The sequence below is a fragment of the Selaginella moellendorffii genome, unplaced genomic scaffold, assembly GCF_000143415.4.
Source record: "Selaginella moellendorffii unplaced genomic scaffold, v1.0 SELMOscaffold_62, whole genome shotgun sequence".
Taxonomy (NCBI): Eukaryota; Viridiplantae; Streptophyta; class Lycopodiopsida; order Selaginellales; family Selaginellaceae; genus Selaginella; species Selaginella moellendorffii.
Window position 1 is genome coordinate 306,565 of NW_003314323.1, and position 21,619 is coordinate 328,183.

Sequence of the window (21,619 nt, forward strand, 5' to 3'; positions counted from 1 at the left end):
AGTACCGACTACTTTTCCGGCTACACCCCAAATATGGCTTTTCCGATTTAAAGGCGGGAGTTTTTGGCTCGACAAAGCTAAGTTAAATAAAATTAAGAAAACTTTATAAATTCTCATCCCAAAGAGGCAAATGTCCATCACGCTCGAGGAGCTCAGTGGACGAGTTCTATACGTCCCTGGCGGTAGCCAGCAGCTCCGTTATCTTCTACGCGCACAACTGCTCAGTGCCTGGCGAGGAAGTATGGAGCGGCAAGAGGGCGCATTCCATATTTTTCAGGGTGGACGGCCACGGATGCGCGCTGTTTGTGAGGTATTGCTGGCGGGAAACATAGTGTTCCAAAAGGAAAGAAAGAGAGATCTTCAAGCTCTAAAGGAAGTGGAGTGTAGAACTCTCCTCTCATATGAAGCACAGAAACACAAAATCAGGCACTTTCTGTAGGATAGGTACAGAGTTTTAAGGTATCCTTGGTAGCGTGACAAGGCTCGATGCTTCTCCTATGGAGGCGAGCAGAGTTTTAAGGTAACCTTGGAAGTGTTTCGAAATGACAGCTTGCTAACGACCTCTTGTACCTGCACTAGATTGGAGCTTCTCGAGTCTTGGTTTCTCTGAGGTTCACACTCATCAGCAATGCAGATATTACCGCCCCAAAACACACACCTGAAATGTCGATTGTATTGCACACATCCAGTTATAATACGTATTTCTAGATGAAAGATAAACTTGCAATTGCTTTATCCTCCAGTGTCGTGTCCTTTAAAAACTAAGCGACAGCCTCAAGAGCATACACAAGCCATTCCTGTTCAAGGATGGGTGTAAATACCATACTAGCAGCCAATATATGACTCCACAGTCAGCAACTCACTATGGAAGGAAACTATAGTTGGACAAAGCTCAGTGCTATAAAAATTTGCTCTAGTAAATTTTTTTTCCAGGCCACCTCATGTCTATAAAAGTTTTTCCCCCGCCACCTGCATGAAGCTGGACCGAGAGAGAGAGAGAGAGAGAGAGAGAGAGAGAGAGCATGTGGAAGCCTCTCGACCACCTCCTAACTCTACATGGGAGAAAGAGCAAGTGCAAGCCTACATGGAAACTCTCCTGGAGGAGCAAAATTAACCCCTCAAAGGAACTGGAGGAGAGAAAGAGCAAGTGGAGGCCTACATGAAAACTCTCCTGGAGGAGCAAAATCAGCCACATGAAGGCCTAGGCCTTTAAAAAGTTTGAAGGACATGAAAGCTCAAAAGAAAAAAGTTAATTTAGTGTTATAAAAGTTTGCTCTACAAATTTATTTCCTTGTGTTCAATAAATTTATTTTCTTGATCATGTTCAATCTTATCATAAGATTGAACATGATCAAGAAAATAAATTCTAGAAGCAAACTTCAACAGTAAACCATTTTACTCTTTTAAAAAAACAAAAGAGACACCATATATTAGATTTAGCAATCCAAAGTTCACTAACAAAAGCTGAGAAAAAACTTGAAATCATTTTTTTGGTGAACAGTGAGTATGTCAAAGAAAATTTGGCAGGGAGTAATATAGTTACTGTTCTATCTAAGAGTTGTAACTCAAATAGTAATGATACTATTCCCTGCCAATTTTTTATTTCATTTTCTCAAGAGAAAGAAAAATGAAATAAAAAATTGCAAGAAAAAAGGCTCAACTAGTAACATGAGCAAAAACAGGAGCAACAACCAATTTGACTGTACAACCCCATTACCCCATCAATAATGTGGTGAGTTACTTCTACTTTAGCACATGTTCCTAAGTGCAGTGAGTTATTTCAACACTGTTCCTAGGGTTATTTTTGAAAACCCTCCAATACAATCATTGACCAGTTTTTTAATTAGTTTGAGTGGAGATTAATAGAGGATTTAGCAACACTAACCTCTTGCTGTTGTGGCAATAAAGAAAAAGAATATTCAAAAGGACTAACAAATATATAACTTTCAATACCAAGATCAACATCTTTGTTAAAGTATATTTTAGTCTAGAACACTGCTAAGGAAATAACTTTAAAAAAAGTTCACAATATTTACATTTTGTGAAAAATGCACTAGCTTAAATGAGTTAGGAGGTAACTTCTTTCTCTGTGTTACTAATTTAGACACATTCTAACAATTGTTGACAAGGAAATAACTAACAGAATTAGCCACTCTTGTTACTTTGGATGTCACTTAGCTTACAAAAATGTAATACACCCTTACTTGCAAAAATATAAATAGAGAAGTTAGAAGCCTCAACCATCTTGAGCAAAGAAATCAAACCCATCAGTAAAGTTTAGATAAATTACTATAAATAACCAGTTAAAGTTGTTTAAACTGTTTTTTAACGAAATAAAGAGCATCCAGAGAGAGGCAAGTGATGTAACCATTTAACAATAGCTACTCTATAACTAAAGATTTTACCATGCACATGAAGTGCTAAATCCAATTTGCCTATACTGGCCCAAATTCAAATTCAAATATCAATAAACAGAAAATATCAAAGTCAAAAACAATAATATCTTAGAAACTTATTTATCAGTGAACAAATTTTAGATTAGAACATAAAAGTATTCCAACCATTTGAAAGATGGAATGCTTTGATCGATCACAGGGTTAGCTTTTCTGATTATAGATTTAAAGCAACATCTTAAAATGTCTCACTCAATGTTATATAAGGGGGTCTTCATTGCTAGAGATACTCAAGTTCAATCTATTCCCAAGTTTTTAAAAGCTGTCAAAGGCAGTGTTGATGTCAATTGTCAGAGCACCTGTTCCTGAAGGTTAGATTCGACATGCATGCACTATTGAAACCCTTCCCTGCATTGCAAAGAAGCTGTCTCAAGCCAAAGAAGCCGCTCTAAATTCATTTGTTTTTAATTATTCAAGCAGGTAAACTTGCGATTATATCTACCAAAGTTATCAACATTCGTCTTCTCCCAGCTAGCACGTGTCCTCGTATACGATCTATTTGGAATCGATCAAAACCTTCCTCTCACTTACAAAAACAAGGTTGAAGAAGTAATGAGCAATGACATCTTGGAAGCAGCAAGAAAACATCTTCATCCTGACTTAGAGCCAATTGTCATTGTTACTGATGCGAAGGTACTTGGGACTCAAATGCCACCTTTTGTGCAACTGCAAGGACGATAAAGCTATGCGCAGGCAAGTATTATTTCTGCTTTGCCATCAGAGAGTGGCACAATGGAGGACTTGGATTCCTACTCACAGTCTTTGTAGACAGGTACTTGAAGAGTCTGGAGTATCCAGTGGCATGGGAGTATTGCAGCAGATGAAAGCTCGATCAAAGAGTAAAATTTCTTCTTGTGTTATGTTATCCTATGCCACTTATTCTCTAAACAGGTGCTTTCGCCAGGTCGTCGACGAGATGATGGAACGAAGCGTACTTCCGTGGCCGTCGTGTACCCGCAGGCCATGGGAGCAGCGAGGAGATTTCTGTTTCAAAGCTTACCGGGTTCCTTTTGACACTCTATCTCCCGTCTCCTTCGGGTCGTAGTAAATCCTACTGAATTTTTTATACGATTCCTGTTGTCGGCTGGATCAAGAAGATCATGAGCAGTCTCTCCTGAGCGGAAAATCTGGCTGGTGGATCGTCTCCTCGTTTTCACGCTCGGCCTCCTCGCTACGCCAGCTTATGACCAGGTTAGTAGCATCTCATCAATTACGTCTAGATCGAAGATAAAATAAGCTCTCATCTCAACTCGACAGGGTTCTTGAGCCTCGACTTACCCGACGACACCCTTGAAGCTACAAACGATCTCGAATTGTTTCGGATTCCAGCGAGGCTCAACCTCGGAGTAGTTTCGGATTCAGATATCAGGTGTTTCTCAGAATATTTGTGTTTCCTTTTCTCGAAAACGTTAGACTGAAAACCTGTTTTTTCTTTTCTTTTCTTTTTTGGTTTTTTGAACTGCACACAAGCTGTCTCAGTCGCAGCACATCCTTACGATATAATAAAGTTGCTCTTTTGATCAGAATTTTTCCCTCCTTATACATACTTAGACGTACTTGATGCTGGACGGAGTCTTGTGAGGCTCGTTTCAAAAGGTCTATTTTAATGCAAATGGACTTTCAGGAACATTTCAAAGCCTAGTCTCCTTGTAGTTAATTTTGCTATTAGCACAGGTCTCTCGAGAAGCAGGCTTGACCTAGGCTATCCCAAAAGAAAAATGAATCGTCTCCTCCTCGTTTTGACGCTCGGTATCCTGGCCACACTGGACATCGTTCCAGCTCAACCGGGTTAGTCTCTCTCATGCATCACACAAAACGAGATCGTTTGAAGTAATCTCGTTTGATCTCAGGTTTCTTGAGCCTCGACTGTGGAGCTTTAGACAGCCACACTGATGACAAGGGCATCAAATGGACACCCGACGACAAGTTCATCACCACCGGAGTTGCAGCCTCCGTTTCACGCTTGCTGAAAGCGAGCAGGAATGTCATCCTGCACCGCCTACGATATTTCCCAGACACCTCCCGGAAGCACTTGTATGCACTTCCGGTCTTGGTGGAAGAGAGCTACATAGTGAGCCCGAGGTTCTACTATGGAAACTACGACGGCCTGGAATCAAGTCTGGCGGAGTTTGACATCATGATCGGTGCGGCTGTTGTAAGTCACACCGTCGAGTTTGCGGCTTTCATCACGAACTCATAGTACCACGAAGACTGGCTTCCAAGGCTGCTGGATCTGTGCCTCGGAACCCGCTCCGCGTCACCGGCAAACATCCCATTCATCTCCGCGATCGGGCTCAGGAGGCTCCCTTCTGGAATGCGAGCAAGTGTTTAACCTCGGAGGGGGAGGAAGAAGCAAACCTGACCGCTCGCCTTTCCGTGGACACAGAGAAGCCAGCTCCCCGGTTGGGCGTCGCGCCGTGCCTGTAGTCTCGGATTCAGATATCAACTCTTAAAACCTGTGGTTTGATCTCTCGAGCTCTTGACTACGATGGATATGGGAAGCTGATAGTTCTTACAAGGACATGAGAAACTATGAGCGGGTCAGCACCAACGCGACATTAACTGTAGGGATCTTCCCAACAAGCCTGCCTTAGCAGTGATGCAGATCCAAATCCGTGATGATTTTCGAGTTTTCAGAAAAGCTCAAGGCGACAAAGTACTTATTTTGCAGCAGAGTGTTCGAGATCCAATTCAACACCAGCTCGCACTGGTTAAGACCACGGTCAACCTTAGGCCTAAGTGTTTTTTACACGTCCTTTGGATCTCGTCGCCACGCCAAACTCCACCCTCGGTCCGATTCTTAATGCGGCTGATCTTTTCGAGTACAAAGGAAATCTTCTTCCAGGAACAGAACTCGACGATGGTGAGTCTAGATAGGAACTTTTGTTGTTCGTGGAATATCCTGTTCTTTGCAGTGATAGCTACACGCGAAGTGATGAAGGATTTTAATCTGACTCTATGGTCTGGAGATCCATGCATGCCTGCTGCTTACACTTGGGCCTGGATCACTTGTGCCACAGGCATAATCCCGGCAAGGATCACTGAACTGTAAGATGTTTCTAACACATTGCTCAAATATCTATGAGTTGCAGGAACCTGTCCAACCGTGGTCTCAAAAGCAACATATCCGGATCCATCAAAAAAGCTAGCACATCTAACAAAATTGTAATTTCCTGATTGACACAGCTTTACCTTCTAGACCTCAATTGTGGTTCTTTCATCACTTTCATCAGATATCTGGATAACAATGCATTAACAGGCCCAGTTCCAAGTTTTAGCTCCTTAAAAAACCTCACGGTCCTGTGAGTTACTCTCTGCATTACTAGAAAAACTTCTAGAGCTTTTCATTTTTCAGGTTTAGAAACAACAGTTTGGATTGCATACCACAGGAACGACAGTCTTCCTACAAGTCAGAATCCTTGTACCTTTTCGTACTCCTTTGATTTATCTTTTTTTTTTCCAGCGGTTCCAAGGTCGAAGCATGCAAGATGCCCTAGAAAATCATCGGCAAGAAGAAAAGTAAAACGAAAATCATAATTGAAATAGCAGTACCATCTGTAGCGCTTCTGTTACTTTGAGCTGCAATCGCAGTATGATTGATCTCTCGAAGAACAATCAATAGACCAACAAGGCCAACAGAACAACAAGGTCAAGTCAAGTCAACGGAAGTCCAAGGCTTACTCTAATTCTTATGGTTTCCAGCTCCACAGTCGCCAAACTCAAGCATTAGAAAGTTCACTTCCAGAGAAGTGATCAACACAACAAACAACTTCCAAAAGGTTGTGGGAGGAAGCTTTATTCTCTCAGTTGTGCACCACAGGAACCTGGTATCCTTCATTGGCTGGTCTAAACTTATCCTGGTCCATGAGTTTTTGTCACATGGAACTTTAAGAGAGCATTTGTATGGTGAGTGAGCTTAATTCTATTTATCGTTCTGATAGATATTCCTCTTACAGTTACAAGTCGCCCAACATTGAGCTGGAAAACCAGGCTTCGAATCCCCTTAGATGCTGCTCAAGGTATATGAAGTTTTGAGTTGGCAAATTTGATAAGAAATGCTCTGTGAATCAGGATTGGACTATTTGCATAACTCATGCAATCAACACATCATTCATCGAGATGTAAAGACAATCAACATACTTTGGAGCTTGCCAAGGTCAGCGACTTCGGCTTGTCCAAATTTTATGATAGGAATTATGCCTCGCATGTTTCACTGATGTCAAAGGAACTCCGGGATATCTCGATCCAGAGTGAGTGAGCCCAGGAGATATAATTTTTTTTCCAACCATCATATAATATTCTGGTTTTGCTGCAGGTACCATTCCTACATCAGGCTAACAGAGAAATCAGACGTATACAGCTTTGGAATAGTACTGTTCGAGATTGTTTGCGCCCATGAGCCGGTCAGGTTATCGCTTCCAGAGGACCAGGTCGTGCTCTCGAAATGGGTAAGAACCTTGAGCGCCATTCAGATCTTTCGCTCTTCACTGCAAAGCTTTTTTTCTTCCTCCAGGCATGCAGAAAGCTCGAAAGAGGCAACCTGCAAAGTGTGGCAGACCCCAAGCTCTTAGGCTACAAGGAGCAAGCAGCATGGAGCTTGCAATGAAGTGCGTGGAGCGTTCTTCCGACAGGAGGCCCAACATGAGCATGGTCGTGGCCGGGCTGAGGGAGGCCATTCAGCTTGATGAGGAGGATGGAAGCTCTCTTGCACACTCTATGGTAGCTTTTAACAGCGGAAGATAAATGCTAAATGCTGTTTGAATATTGATCCCAAGCATCTGCACGATGAATCAGCCAGCTTGACGGGCTGAGTGATCTGGTTTTCGCTATAGAAAACACAGGGTTTTGGCCAGTGGAAAAACGTGGAGATTACTAGGTTTCGTCATGATGATCATAGTGACAACGAGCATGGAGCAGGAAATGCTACCCATTCCAGAGGAAATTTTCCCCGTCGCCCGATTTTTCTTCAACCTGATTGTAAAAGGCAGAACCGGAAAAGTGATTGCCCTGTTTCTTATAATGTCGCGATGGTTCCGATATAAAACCAAAATAGTTCTCGCGGAAAATCTGGCTGGCTGACCATCTCCTTCTCGTACACCCTCAGCCTCGGCTCCTCGCTATATGTTTCAGCCTAGCCAGGTTTGTCATCACTTGAAATATGTTGATTTTCGAAAGATACTTCCTCAACATGCCCTGTGCGGCTTTAATCGAACTTCTTGAAAAGCCGCGGTTGACGTTTTCCTGATGGATAGATTCGTCATGCACTAGTTTGAAGCCGAAGAAGCCGGTTAGAATTCTCTTGTTTTTACTAATCAATCATATTCTTCTCTGTATTAACCACAGTTTGAAAGAACTGGTCTCAACATTGACACTTCAAAGTCCACTCTTTCTCCTGTCCAGTACGTCGTGAAAATTCCCACTTGAATTTTTATATTATTTTCCTGTTGCGGTTGGCTAAGACCATGAGCATAGGGCTCCCGCTAGTAGTAGAGTCTCATCTCTTTCGAAAAGAGAAATGGCCTATCGCCGTCTCCTCCTTATTCTCACGCTCGGCCTCTTCGCAGCACCGGCTCAAGTTTCAGGCCAACCGGGTCAGTAGCATCTCTCTCTCATCAGAAAACATCAAACGAAGAAGAACAAGCTCTCATCTCATATTTTGACAGGTTTCTTGAGCCTGGACTGCGGAGCTTTTGACAGCCACACTGATGACAATGGCATCAATTGGACACCCGATGACAGCTTTATCACCACTGGAGTCCCAGCCTCCATTTCAAGCTCCTTGAAAGCGGGCACGGCCATCCTGCAGCGGCTTCGATACTTTCCAGACACCTCCCGGAAGCACTGCTATGCACTTCCGGTTTTGGTGGGAGAGAACTACATCTTGAGGCCGTGGTTCTACTATGACCGCCTGGAATCAACTTTGGCGGAATTTGAGATTATGATTAGTGCAAACACAGTGGTTAACTTGAGGATTAAAGGGCAGTCGACATCGTATTATGAGTTTGTGGTGAAAGCCACGAACTCGACGCTGGATCTGTGCCTCGGAACCCGCTCCGCCTCACCGGCAAACATCCCATTCATCTCCGCGATCGAGCTCAGAAGGCTCCCTCCTGGAATGCGAGCAAATGCTTCGGATTCCAGTGAGGTTTTGGTCATGTCGAGAAGGATCAACCTTGGAGCAGCTTCGGATTCAGACATCAGGTGACAAACTCCCTCAGATATTTGTATCCTATCTTCTTTTCATCTTAATTCTGCCAGGTATCCTGATGATCCCTACGATCGGATATGGAGAGCTGATAATGGTTTCAGCAACATAAGGAGCTATCCGCGGATTAGCACCAACGCAACGGGTTTTACGGACAAAACTTACAACAAGCCTCCTCCTGCGGTGATGAGAACCGCCATCACCTCCACGTCCGTCATGGTTTTCGAGTTTCCAGCAAACCTCGATGCAACAAAGTACTATGTAAACTTTTACTTTGCCGAGTTTGGAAACAGCACGAGGGATTTCGTGGTTCAATTCAACAGAAGCTCGTTTCCCACCACACTGACTACGACTAATGTTAGCCTCCAGCCTCAGACTTTTGTGCAAATGTACTTTCCAGTTCTTCTGGAGCTCTCCAATCCAACACCCTTCTCCTTCGTCCCAGCGCCGAACGGCTCAATCCTGAATGCGGCCGAGCTTTTCAAGTACATGGGAGATCTTCTTCCAGGAACAGAACCCGACGATGGTCCGCCCGATTGCCTTTTGTTCCTGAAACACCTTCTGTTTGATTTGCTTTTTCTTTGCTGCAACAGTGATAGCGATACGGGAAGTGATGAACGATTTTAATCTGTCTGGATGGTCCGGAGATCCATGCCGGCCTGTCTCTTACACTTGGAGATGGATCACTTGTGCCACAGGCATAATCCCGGCAAGGATCACCGAGCTGTGAGTGAGATTAGGAGGAGTTCCCTCGAGAAAGAACTTATATATATGTGAATCTACAGGAACTTATCCAACCGTGGTCTCAAAGGCAACATATCCGGATCCATCGCAAAGCTAGCACATCTGACAAAAATGTAAAACTGATGAACATTCTTAATTTCTCTAAATTTTCATGTGGTTTTATTATCAGATATCTGGATAACAACGCATTGACAGGGCCAGTTCCAAGTTTTAGCTCCTTGAAGAACCTCACGGTCCTGTGAGTATGTTGTATTGTTCTAAGAAAAAAACGTAACAGCCTTTCTCTGTGTTCATATCTTACAGGTCCCTAAACAACAACAGTTTCGATTGCATACCACCGGAACGACAATCCTCTTTCAAGTCAGAATTTACGTTGTTTCTCTAGTCTGATGCATAATTATATCTTTTTTCCAGCGGTTCAAATGTCCCATTATGCGCAAAGGTGCCCGAGAAAATCTTCGCCAAGAAGAAAAGCAACACAAAAATCATAGTTGAAATAGCAGTACCATGTGTAGCGCTACTGTTAGTTGGAGCTGGAATCGCAGTATGCTTGATCACCCGTCGGCCAGCAAGACGGCCAAAAGAACAGGGACAAGTGAACGTTAGTCCAGGTAAGTCAACGATAGTCCAAATAAGCTGCAGATTACAGAGTCCTGGTGGCTTACACGATTTCGTTCTTTCCAGGTTTGACTCCACAGTCTCCAGACTCAAGCACCAGAAAATTCACTTTCAGAGAAGTGACCGACGCAACGAACAACTTCCAAAAGGTTGTTGGCGAGGGAAGCTTTGGGCCAGTTTATTATGGACGCCTTTCAAACGGCGTTGAGGTTGCAGTCAAGGTTTTATCGAGCAACTCAAGGCAAGGCCACCAAGAATTCAAGGCGGAGGTGAGTTTTTTATTTGTTAAAGCATAGATTTGTGTTGCTATGCATGATTAAAATTTGAACCAGATCGATATTCTATCAGTTGTGCACCACAGGAATCTGGTATCCTTTATTGGCTATTGTAATCAGGGGTCGCAACTCATGTTGGTCTACGAGTTTCTGTCAAATGGAACTTTGAGAGAGCATCTATATGGTTAGTGAGCTTAAAATTGATCTGTGGGCTATATATATGTTACAGGCACAGGTCGCCCGACATTAAGCTGGAAAACCCGGCTGCGAATCGCCTTAGACGCTGCTCAAGGTAGGCAAAGTTTTGAGCTGGCAAATTTGGATGGATATATTCTTTGAATCAGGATTGGAGTATCTGCACAGTTCATGCAATCAACAGATCATTCATCGAGATGTGAAAACAACCAACATACTTTTGAGCTATGCCATGGTTGCCAAGGTCAGCGATTTTGGCTTGTCCAAACTTTACGATAGGAATTATGCGTCGCATGTTTCAACTGATGTCAAAGGAACTCCGGGATATCTCGATCCAGAGTGAGTGAGCATGAGGATATAATTTTTTTTCCAACCATATTAATATGTTGGTTTTCCAGGTACCATTCCTACAGCAGGCTAACGGAAAAATCAGATGTATACAGCTTTGGAATAGTACTATTTGAGATTGTTTGCGCCCGTGAGCCCATCAAATCATCGCTTCCAGAGGATCAAGTCGTGCTCTCAAAATGGGTAAGAATTCAGATCTTTTGCTCTTGACATTAACTTTTTCTTTTTCCAGGCATGTAAAGAGCTCGAGAAGGGCAACCTGCGGAGTGTGATGGATGAAAGGCTCTCAGGCTACAAGGAGCAGGCAGCATGGAAGATCTTGGAGGTTGCAATGAAGTGCGTGGAGCATTCTTCTGACAGGAGGCCCAGCATGAGCATGGTTACGGCCGAGCTGAGGGAAGCGATTCATCTTGAGGAGGATGGAAGCTCACTCTATGGTAGCTTTTAACAGAGGAAGATAAATGATGCGTCTTTTATTCTAAATTTATAACAACTTCCAAGAATCACATAAACAAAAGCACACATGACCTACATATTTTGGTTATAATAAAATATTTTACTGAACAAAGAAACTAGCTAAACAAGATATTTTAGTCAAATCGCTCAAAGTAATTGAAAAATTCAGCATTTTGATGAACTAGTACCTGAGGCAGAGGGACCCTTGCGGCACTCGTTTAGAAGATCCAGATAAAACTGGCAGTCACTGCCATTCAAGCTGATACACTGACAGAGAAATAAAATGATAAAGCAGCCATAAAAACAAGAAAGAGCTCTCATACTTGGTTGAAAGCTTTGGTTTGGTTGCTGCAGGTAACAGTGGAAACAGCAATTGTTGGCGATGCATCAGCAAGTTGGAAAGTGTGGGGCCACATCCACTTGGGCTGTGCCAAGTGCCATTCCTGAAATCGCTCAATCAGTTCCATTCCAGGAACATAAGGGGAGAGAGAGCATCTTCTCTTGAGAAAAAAAGAGTGAGACATTTTACTGTGGGCGACCATGCTGCCCAGTCCACCAACTATGCCACTGACTGGAACTGGAGCCCGCTGAGGGGCTGGGGCGTAATAAACTACACAAGAATCAGAACGTCAATTCAAAGTGGCCCTCCTGGCTGGGGCGTAGACAGGAGGTGGCCGAGCTAGATGAAAAAAAAAACGCTTAGAACTGGGAAGAACTAAGTAGCATTCTGCATACCACCACCACGGCTATGTGGCATAGGTACGATAAGCAGAAGAGAAAAGAAAGACAATGTAGGACGGAAGCTTTAGCGCCGGAGTGCCTTTTATTCCGGCGGATGCTGGTGGTCTGGCAAGTGTCCATTTGCTAGCAATCAGCGCCTTGACCAGTTGACTTTCATGGCCTTGACTTTGAGCTTCCAATTCTTTCTTTGAACCATAAAAATACCTGGTTGGCTTTCAATACCGGTTTAACCAATGATTCCAATGTATAAACCAATATACATTTGCCATTTGGCTCATGCCAGCTTGGACGACTCCCTCACTCACATGACAATATAAAATCTGTGAGTAATAGGAAAGAGAACCTGTTCATCCTTTCAAGCGTCCAAAGTCAATCGTGGTATACCTCGTCCTCTTTCTCAGGCATGATGTTCGTCGGAAGATCTCAGGCCTTGGCACCTGGTTCTATTCCCCAAGTTGCGATTGACTGGGAAGGGATCCAACCATCCATAAAACCATGACGACAAACCTGCAGCACAATAAGCTGCCTCTTCTAGCCTTAAGCTGAAGCCGCCTGCCATTAGTTTGCCCGCTACATGCGGGCATACGCATCGGGGTGAAGCAATATTTACCTCGTTCTCTTTCAGCAAAAATGAAAAACCCTCGCTCTTGTGACAGATCAAATTCTGGCACGCTTCTCAGAGATCCTTTGGCCAGTCTTTGCGGGCAGCTCGATCTGGAAGAGTGTTCCAAAATATGGCTTTCCTGGAACACAAACAAACTCACCATTTCGGCAGCTACTGCCAAATTTCCAGCCGCCCCCGCGCAATATTTCACCCCTATGCCACTGACCATCGCACGGCGCCATCGTCGCCGCGCTCGCTCGCCATAGCTAAATAAAAGTTTTGTGTTTAATATTGGAAATTGATTTTTCTTGTGATTGCTCAACTTAATTTTTTTTTCTTTAGAGACTGCATGCAATCGGGTCTCATGTCAGTTGAAAGATGTTCATGGAGTGTCGCCTTCTAGAGGTGGCAACCAGTTGGGCAAGTCAAAGAAGTATCGGACGATAAAGAGAAAACCAAAGAGGAAAACCCAGCAAAAGATCAAGAAAGGAAAGAAAGACCAAGAAGATGCTTCGGTTTTGAAAGCTAGCTGTGAGATTGAGAGTTGGTAAGCATTGCGACATCGTTTGAAAGTCCGCCTTCTTCAACGAAACAGCCAGAGGTGATGGCTCACCGATAAAGGTGTGGAGCTTAGCTGAGCTCTTATGTTTCCACTCGCCACCAGCGCCTCGAGCATCGCGTTCCACGCGAGATCAGCAAGAGTGCCCTCTACGCTGCCGAGAGTCCGCATTCTTGTCCTGGATTGCTGGCTGCTCTAGCTTGGCTCGTCAATTACGACGACAAGGCTCGAGAAATCAAAGGGAATGGTGGTGGATTGGGCTACGGATTTTATTTACCTCACCCAAGCTTATGACGAGTTTCAACTCGTGCAGCATGCAGATCAGCAATGTAACCTTAGTGATCAGCTCTGGAAAGATTCCATGATCCACGGGCATGAAATTAAAGCCAAGAACTGGCACGCACTGCCTGCATGGCTACACGCGGTGCACGAAGGCCGATCCCATCGGCATGGAAACCATTCTGGAGCATCTCTCCAAACAGCTCGATTGCTCGCCCGCAAAGAAGACCCGGAGTTTGGGAGCTCGATATCTCATGCCTGTTCATCCGGACGAGGTGGTGATCGAGGCATTAATTGGATTGAAAGAACAAGAAGTATGATCATAGCTTTAACTTTGGCAAGATCTTCAATGCCATCTTTAGTCCGATCCTGCGACGCGCTTCCATGGAGATCTTCGGCTGGTCCATCTTGTTGGGCTTGTTTGGCAGTGGGGTTTCGAGCTTGGGCACATCTGTTTCCAGCTTCTCAAGCTTGTCCAAAGACTTGAGACCTTAGATCTTGCACAATGCCTCACTGGACTCGCATAGGAGCCTCTTGAGGATCTCGTCTGTCAAGCTGTGGTTGACATCCATCCTCTCCTTTGCAACATCATACTTTGCTTTGCAAGATCGAATCGTTGCTCGAGTCTTCCTTGCTCCTCCTTGTGCCGCTCTTCCAGCTTGTGCAGCTTCACTACCAGGACTATCCCGTCCTCTTGGAGCCTGCCTTGCTCTTGAGCGCTTCCTGCCTCTTGCAAAAGCTCAGGAGCTCCTCTCCCTGCTTATCCAACTTTTCCATTACAAGATTGCTGAAGCTCTCGTGTTTCATCTTGTGCTGCTCGTCCAGCTTGCGCAGTGCCGCTTCCACATCCGCTTCGAGCGTAATCTTCTGCTGCTTGCAAACGCTGAGGAACTCCTCTCGCTGCTCATCCATCTTTTCTATTACAAGATTGTCGAAGCTGGTCTGTCCCATATCTTGTGCTGCTCCAGTGCCGCTTCTTGAGCTCTCACATCCGCTTCGAGCTTGCCCTGCTCGATCTGTGCTGCCCTAGCGCCGCTTCCTGTCTCGTGCAAACGCTGAGGAGCTCCCCCCGCATCTTTTCCAGTACAAGATTGTTTCTTCAGCTTGCGCAAGGCCTCTTGAACCCGCGGTCCTGCGCTGTGACATCCGCTAGCTTCTCCTCCTGATTCTTTTGTGCATCGAGCTCGCCCAAGAGAGGTGCTTTCCGGATCGCATCCTCCGCCTGCGCCATCGCTCTGTAATCCATCTACCTAGAACTTTTCTCCTATTTACAGCCGAGTCCTTCGTCAAGCTCTTGGACACTAGGGAATCCCATCCAGCTTGCAAGCAGTGAGCAGACCCGTGAGAGCAGACAAATCCGCAGGGAAAGGCATGAGGCCCAGCAGCTCCGTCGCCTCGTCCAGCCATCCCGAGCGGCAAAACACGTCCGCCATGCAGTTGAAGTGATCCTTGACGGGCTTGATCCAGAAATCCGCCTGCATTGCCACGAAGAACTCCAGGCTCTGCGACAATCTCCCACTGTGGCTGCTGGAGATCAAGATCTCCGTGAATGTGATCTCGTCCGGGAAGCACAGCCCGTCCAGGATCATCTCGTGAAACACCGTAGATGCCTCGCTCGTATGCCCGTGCTGAGAATACGCCATCACCATCGCGTTCCACGACACCACCGTCCTCTCGGGAATCCGATCGAAGAAACTCCTTGATTCCTGGAGCTCTCCTTGCTGAGCCCACGCCGTGACCATCGACGTCCACGACGCGGCGTCCCACTGTGGACAAAGGTCAAAGCACCGCTTCGCTTGATCTATTTGCCCAAGCTGCGCATACGCCGAGATCGTCGAAGTCCACGACACCACGCTCTGTTCTTCCATTCCGGCGATCAGCTGGAGAGCTCTCTCCGCTCGCCCGCTCCTCGCCAAGCCGGCTATCACCGCGCTACACGAAGAACAGCCGTGCCGGGGCATCCGATCGAGCAGAAGCTCTGCCTGGTCGGTGCAGTCATTGTGGGCGGTGGCGGAGATGACCGCGGCCCACGATACGGGGTTGCGGTGGCGCATCCGATCGAACATCTTGGTGGCGCGGGTGGTGTCCCCGGCGGCGGCGTAGGCGGAGATCATGAGCGTGCACAGGACTGTGTCGTGCTCGGGCGCGCGGTGGAACGCGATGGTGGCATCGACCACCAGGTGATTCTGTGCGTACGCTCCCACGATCGCGCTCCACGACGAGGAATCCCACGCAGGCATTCTCTCGAATGCGAGCCGGGCGCTCCTGGCGTCGCGACCGCCCGAGAACGCTTGGATGAGAGTGGTCCACACCAGCGGACACCGCCTCGGGGAGCGGTCAAAGATCTCCCGCGCCTCGCCCAGCCAGCCACTCTGGCCGTACCCCGCCACTAGCGACGCCGTAGAGGCGGCGTCTCTCTCCGGTGATCGCTCGGATAGCTCCCGCGCCTCCGAGAGGTGCCCAGCTTGGGCATAGCCCGAGACGAGCTCGCCCCATGCCTGTGCGTCCAGGACAGGGAATCGATCAAGAACAGCGCGAGCATCGTCCAGCCGCCCGGATCGAGTGTAGGATTGGAGCAGCGCGTGCCAGGATCCGGAGTTTCTCCTCTCCATCCTGTCGAAGATGGCCCTGGGATCGTGCTCGATGCCGATGAGCGAGAAGGCGATGGCGTTCCAGGAGATGGTTTCTAGATCTAGAGGGGCTTGCCGGATCATCGCGTGGGCCTGGTCGAGATCGCCGTGCTGCGCGCAGCAGGAGATGATGGAGCTCCAGGACGAGGAGCTCCACTGCGGCATCCTGGAGAAGACATCCATCGCGGTGGAGAGCCGCCCTCTCTCGGCGTAGGCGCGGATCAAGACGCTCCAGGCGATGGCGTTCCTCTCGGGGATGAGTGAATCGAAGATGATCCCGGCGGCCACGAGTGCTGTTGGCGATGATCCATCGTTGGCATTGGCATAGATCGTGAGCAGCGTCGTCCAGGAGATCACGTCCCTGGATGGCATTTTCTCAAAGACCATCTCGGCCTTTTCTCTAGAGCGTTGCGATCGAGACTTGAGCAGCGCATTCCAAGAGACTTGGTTCCTCTCGGGCATTTCAGCAAAGAGGCAATCAGCAACATCAAAATGCCCTAACTCGGCATTTGCGTAAATCATCACGTTCCAGCATGGGATGCTTCTCTCAGGCATTTTATTGAACAATTGTGATGCCGATTCGATTTCGCCAGCTTTCGCATAAGATGTGACTACGCTCGTCAAGGAGAAAGCGTCAGCGCAAGGAATCCTTTCAAATATAAAGCTGACGCGATCAAGATCCCCGTCTTTGGCATAAACTGCGATAAGAGAGTTCCAGGAGGCATCGTTTCTCTGAGGAGTTCTATCAAATAATTCTTGCGCGCGATCAATATTTTTGGCTCTACCGTATGCCGCGATCATCGTATTCCACAACACGGTGCTTCGATCGTGGAGCTCTTCGAACATTCTCTCGGCGTGATCAAGATACCCATTGACGGCATATGCCTGGATCATCGCGCTGCAGGACCGCGCGTTTGGAGAATCCATGGCGTCAAGAACAGACTTGGCGTCCTCCACGCTGCCACACTTGCCAAACATCTCGATCATAAGATGGGAGAGGTAGCGGCTGCTGTCCTTGAATCGGCTATCGGCAATGATCCGGTGGACAAGCCTCGCATCGGCGAGGCTGCTGCTCCTCCCGACGTTCCTCACGATCTCTCCCAGCTCCTGGATCGTCTCGGCTCTCTGGCAATCGCCCTTGAGCGCGCGCTTGACGAGCTTCTTCCAAGAGATCATCGTCACGAGTCATGGAGGAGCGATCTGATTCATCGCCGGCCTTCTTCGCGATGGCTGCTGCTTGTAGAAGCTGGAGAGAAGAACATAGTGCGCGCCATCTGCTGGATGGAGCTCCGCGGCATTCGCTGCCGCGGGATCCGCGCGAGTCCCATCGCCGTGGAGCGCGCTCGAATTCAGCAGCATCGACCACGCGAGATTGTTTGGAAGGAATGGCATCCTCTCGACCCACCGCCGCGTTGAGATCCTCTGGAAGAACACCCTAGAGCCGCATTGCCGAGAAGAGATCCAGCGAGCTCGCGATCTGGCCGTTCTGCGCGTATCCAGCGATCATCACGTTCCAGGAGATCGCGTCGCTCCGCATGGCGTCAAAGGTCTCCCTGGCATCGCCGAATGCCAGCGCCAAGGAATTGCAAGCCACGGGATCATTGTAAGTCATCGCCTGGAAGATCGATCTCGCCTCATCTAGCCGATCCATGAGACGATGCTCCGCGTCTCCATCGGCAGGAAGAAGTCCCAGATCCGGCAACTGGCCCGTACCACAGCACAACATTTCGGTCCGGCATGGAATTAAAGAAGAGCTTCGCGTCGTCGATGGTTAGCTCCGCAAGAAGCAAATGTTGCGAGCATAAAAGACCATGTCACAGCATTGCGTTACATCGAAAATAGTCTTCTCGTATTTGAATACCCAGAGTTGTGACACTCTACAAGGACAAGTTAAACTTGCTAAAGATGCCGAAAATGGGTAAATTGTGCTAGCATGGATTCGTTGCGATGGCGCATAGCAAAGGACACGAATTGTGCTTCCTACAACTGCTGGTTTTGAGTGTAGCCGACTAGAATAGTCCATCCAGTTGGTGTGTGGGAGAGAGATATTCGAGGACTTCTAGGGTGTGGAGAGAATGGAAGATTTGGAAGCGTCAATGGGAGATAAAACACCATGTCCTGCTAGTCATCGAATCAAACACAGCCTTGGCGCGATCAATCTGCCCGGCGTGGGTGTAGCACTGGATCATCGTCGTCCAGGTGTTGGCATCCAGCCTGTCCACAAACGCCTTTAAGTTCCACGAGACGATATCTAGCCATCCAGCTCAAGCACAAGGAGATGCCCGGACTCGTGAAGAAACCCGAGTCATCCGCGTGAAAAGTTTTGCTCTTTCCCTCTTGTAGCAGCTTAATGTCTTGGAGGACATGGAAGCTCAAGATTGTGAAGCTACATAAAGCTCTTGTGAGCTAGCTGTTTTAGAAGCATTGCAAATTTTGAAAAAGACAAAATTTGAGAAAATACAAGCTTCTACAAGACTAAGCTTTCAAAATAACTCAAAACAACTAAACTTTCACAGAAAGAAAAAAAAACAATAAAAAAGGGTCTTTCGTACCTCTTGAAAAGCTCTCATCTGGTTGCTGCAGGCATCAGCGGCATCCTTGCAAGAATGAAAAGAGCAAAAGAGACAGTGTAGAAAGCTAGCACCAGACCGCCTTTTATTCTGGCGTAATTAATCGGATGCATGGGCGTTTTGGTGACCAGTTGACTTCATATCCTTCACTTTGAGCTTCCAATTCTCAACGTAAAAATACTTCTGCATGCAATACATATTCAAATAAAACTTTGGTGGTGGGTTTAAATATTAGTTATTGTAAGCTAGCAGATCTTCTTCCTCTTCTCCTCCATTTTCTTGAGCGATGCCCTCCCTGTGAGACTAATAGTTGTATGCATTGGCACGTCGTTTACAAAGTCCGCCTTCCTCGACTCCAAAACAGCCACTTCTAAAGGTGTGGAGCTTGGCTTGCGAACCATTCATTTCCCGGTTTTCTCAAGCTCTTCTGCCTGCTGCACGAGTTGAAACTCGTTATAAGCTTGCTGAGATACTAAAATAAAATGAAATCGCTGCTTCTCGTCCAGGAGAAAGCGTCAGCGCACAGTATTCTTTCCACGATAAAGCCCACTCGTTCAAGATCCCCGTCTTTGGCATAAACTGCGATGAGAGAGTTCCAGGAGGAGGCCTCGTTTCTCTGTGGCGTTCTATCAAATATTTCTTGCGCGCGATGGATATGGTTCACTCTACCGTATGCCGCGATCATCGTGTTCCACAGCGTGCTCTTCGGCGTGATCAAGAGGATGGCATATGCTTGGATCCTCGAGCTCGAGGACCGCGCGTTTGGAGAATCTATAGCGTCAAGAACAGCCTTGGCGTCGTTTACGCTGCCACACTTTCGAAACATCACTGGATCATAAGATGGGAGAGATAGGGGCTGGTGTCATTGAATTGTCTATCGGCAACGATCCGGTGGACGAGCCTCGCATCGCTGGGACTCCTGCTCCTCCCAACGTTCCTCACGATCTCTCCCAGCTCCTGGATCGTCTCGGCTCTATGCCAATCCCTCTTGAGCGCGCGCTTGACGAGCTTCTTCCAAGAGATCATCGTCGAGGATCATCGCTTGCCTTCTTCGCGATGGCTGCTGCTTGTAGAAACTGGAGAGAAGAACATAGTGAGCGCCATCTTCTGGATCGAGCTCCGCGGCATTCGTTGCCGCGAGATCCGCGCGAATTCCATCGCCGTGGAGCGCGCTCGAATTCAGCAGCATCGACCACGCGAGATTGCTTGGAAAGAATGGCATCCTGTCGACCAGCTCGTGGGCTTCCTCGATCCGGCCACACCGTCCCAGCAAATCCACCATGCAGCAGTAATGTACCAGCTGCTGATGCTGATCTCCATCCTCGCGCATCGAGATCCAGATATCCCAGCCTCGATCCACAAGCCCGCCTCTCCCACACGCCGTGAGCACCGCCGTGTACGTGAGATCCTCCGGAAGAACACCCTGGAGCCGCATTGCCGAGAAGATATCCAGCGAGCTCGCGATCTCGCCATTCTGCGCGTACCCAGCGATCATCACGTTCCAGGAGATCGCGTCCCGCTCGGCCATGGCGTCGAAGATCTTCCTGGCATCGCCCATCCGCCCCGAGTGAGCGAATGCCAGTGCCAGGGAATTGCAAGCCGCTGAATCCCTGCAAGGCATCGCCTGGAAGATCGATCTCGCTTCGTCTAGCTGCTGGATCTGGGCGTGAGCGGTGAGAATCTCCGTCCACGAGACGATGCTCCGCGTCTCCATCGCCAGGAAGAAGTTCCAGGCCTCTTGGATCCGGCAGCTGGCCACGAAGCCTTGGAGCATTGCGTTCCACGACACCACATCGCGATCCGGCATGGAATCAAAGAAGAGCTTCGCGTCTTCGATGGTTGCGCGCTCCACGGAGATGGTGAGCATCGCATTCCAGGCGCTCAAGCTCAACGCTGGAAGTCTCTCAAACACTCTCCGGGCTTCTCCCAGGAGGCCCAGCCGGGCAAATGCTACGAGCATGAGAGACCACGACACAGCATTGCGTTCTGGCATCAAATCGAAAATATTCTTCGCGTCATTGAATGATCCACACTCGGCATATCCTTGCAACGTTGCCGTCCACGTCACAACGTCGTGAAGTGGCATCCTTTCGGCAAAACTTTGGGCTTTCTCCAGATGCCGAGCATGGGCAAATGCTGATACCATGGCATTCCACGCGAATTCGTTTCGATGGCGCATCGCGAAGAACACAAACTGCGCTTCCTCTAAGTACTGGTTTTGAATGTAGCCCACGAGAATCGCTGTTGCAGAGACGAGATCAAACACCGGCATCGACTCAAAGACGCTCCTTGCAAGGGAAACTTGCCCGCAACGGGCATGCGCAGTAATGAGGCAATTCCACGAGAGTATCGTCCTGCTCGTCATGGAATCAAACGCAGCCCTGGCGCGATCGATCTGCCCGGCGTGGGTGTAGCACTGGATCATCGTCGTCCAGGTGATGGCATCCAGCGCCGGGGTCCTGTCCGCCACCGCTCTTGCGCTTGTAAAGCTCCCATTCGCCACCAGCGCTGCCAGGAGCAAATTCCAGGAGACGATGTTGCGCTGTGGCATGGAATCGAAGATGTTCTTGGTGTGATCTAGCCGCCCAGCTCGAGCGCAGGCCTGGGCGAGGAGATGCCACGAGTAGATGTTGGGATGGGCAATGGACTGGAAGATGGATCGTGCCTCGTCGAGGCTGCCACAGATGGAGTACATCCCAAGGAGCAAATTGGAGAGGTATGTGCTGCATTGGAGAAGGCCTAAGCGAGCAAGCCGGTAGTGAATTGCCCGCCCTCGTTGCAAATCCCTCTTTTTGGTGCACTCCTTTAGTTTAAGAGCCCAAAGGTTTCCATCCATGCAAAAAAAGATACCCACTATAGCTAATTTAATGTCAAAGTTTAGTTATTTCTGGTTAGATTGAATGATTTGCTAATAGTAGTTTCAACTCGAGAGCTTGATTGTG

General features: G+C 47.7%; 3 protein-coding genes and 1 long non-coding RNA gene across 4 annotated transcripts; all 4 read right to left on the minus strand.

The window, feature by feature from the left end:
* Positions 1-12,278: 12,278 nt before the first annotated feature.
* LOC112351519 lies at positions 12,279-12,871 on the minus strand. The gene is made up of 2 exons (XR_002994155.1): positions 12,800-12,871; positions 12,279-12,749 (listed from the first exon to the last, which is right to left on the minus strand). It is a non-coding gene; the product is annotated as an uncharacterized LOC112351519 (long non-coding RNA).
* A 1,907-nt stretch (positions 12,872-14,778) lies between these two features.
* LOC112351487 (pentatricopeptide repeat-containing protein At2g35030, mitochondrial-like) lies at positions 14,779-17,085 on the minus strand. Its single transcript, XM_024689474.1, has one exon. The coding sequence runs from the start codon at positions 17,083-17,085 to the stop codon at positions 14,779-14,781; it is 2,307 nt and encodes a 768-aa protein (XP_024545242.1).
* A 457-nt stretch (positions 17,086-17,542) lies between these two features.
* On the minus strand, positions 17,543-19,503 carry LOC112351488 (pentatricopeptide repeat-containing protein At1g09410, mitochondrial-like). Its single transcript, XM_024689475.1, has 4 exons — positions 19,202-19,503; positions 18,220-18,321; positions 17,969-18,116; positions 17,543-17,809 (listed from the first exon to the last, which is right to left on the minus strand). Exons 1-4 carry the CDS (start codon positions 19,501-19,503, stop codon positions 17,543-17,545), a joined length of 819 nt encoding a protein of 272 aa, XP_024545243.1.
* Positions 19,504-19,650: 147 nt separating this feature from the next.
* On the minus strand, positions 19,651-21,513 carry LOC9644406 (pentatricopeptide repeat-containing protein At4g02750). The gene is made up of 2 exons (XM_024689476.1): positions 20,570-21,513; positions 19,651-20,428 (listed from the first exon to the last, which is right to left on the minus strand). The coding sequence occupies exons 1-2, from the start codon at positions 21,511-21,513 to the stop codon at positions 19,651-19,653; spliced, it is 1,722 nt and encodes a 573-aa protein (XP_024545244.1).
* Between the last annotated feature and the right edge of the window lie 106 nt (positions 21,514-21,619).

What these genes read in the sequence shown, in the direction of transcription:
- LOC112351487 (XM_024689474.1), bottom strand. Translation starts at nt 17,085, where the DNA reads ATGTTTGGCAAGTGTGGCAGCGTGGAGGACGCCAAGTCTGTTCTTGAC.
- LOC112351488 (XM_024689475.1), bottom strand. Translation starts at nt 19,503, where the DNA reads ATGTTTCGAAAGTGTGGCAGCGTAAACGACGCCAAGGCTGTTCTTGAC. An exon ending in TCGATGACTAGCAGGACATG is followed by an intron (nt 18,117 to 18,219) that starts GTGTTTTATCTC and finishes GGACTATTCTAG; the next exon opens with TCGGCTACACTCAAAACCAG. An exon ending in GTAGAGTGTCACAACTCTGG is followed by an intron (nt 17,810 to 17,968) that starts GTATTCAAATAC and finishes GGTACGGGCCAG; the next exon opens with TTGCCGGATCTGGGACTTCT.
- LOC9644406 (XM_024689476.1), bottom strand. Translation starts at nt 21,513, where the DNA reads ATGGATGGAAACCTTTGGGCTCTTAAACTAAAGGAGTGCACCAAAAAG. An exon ending in GTGTTTGAGAGACTTCCAGC is followed by an intron (nt 20,429 to 20,569) that starts GTTGAGCTTGAG and finishes CTTCGTGGCCAG; the next exon opens with CTGCCGGATCCAAGAGGCCT.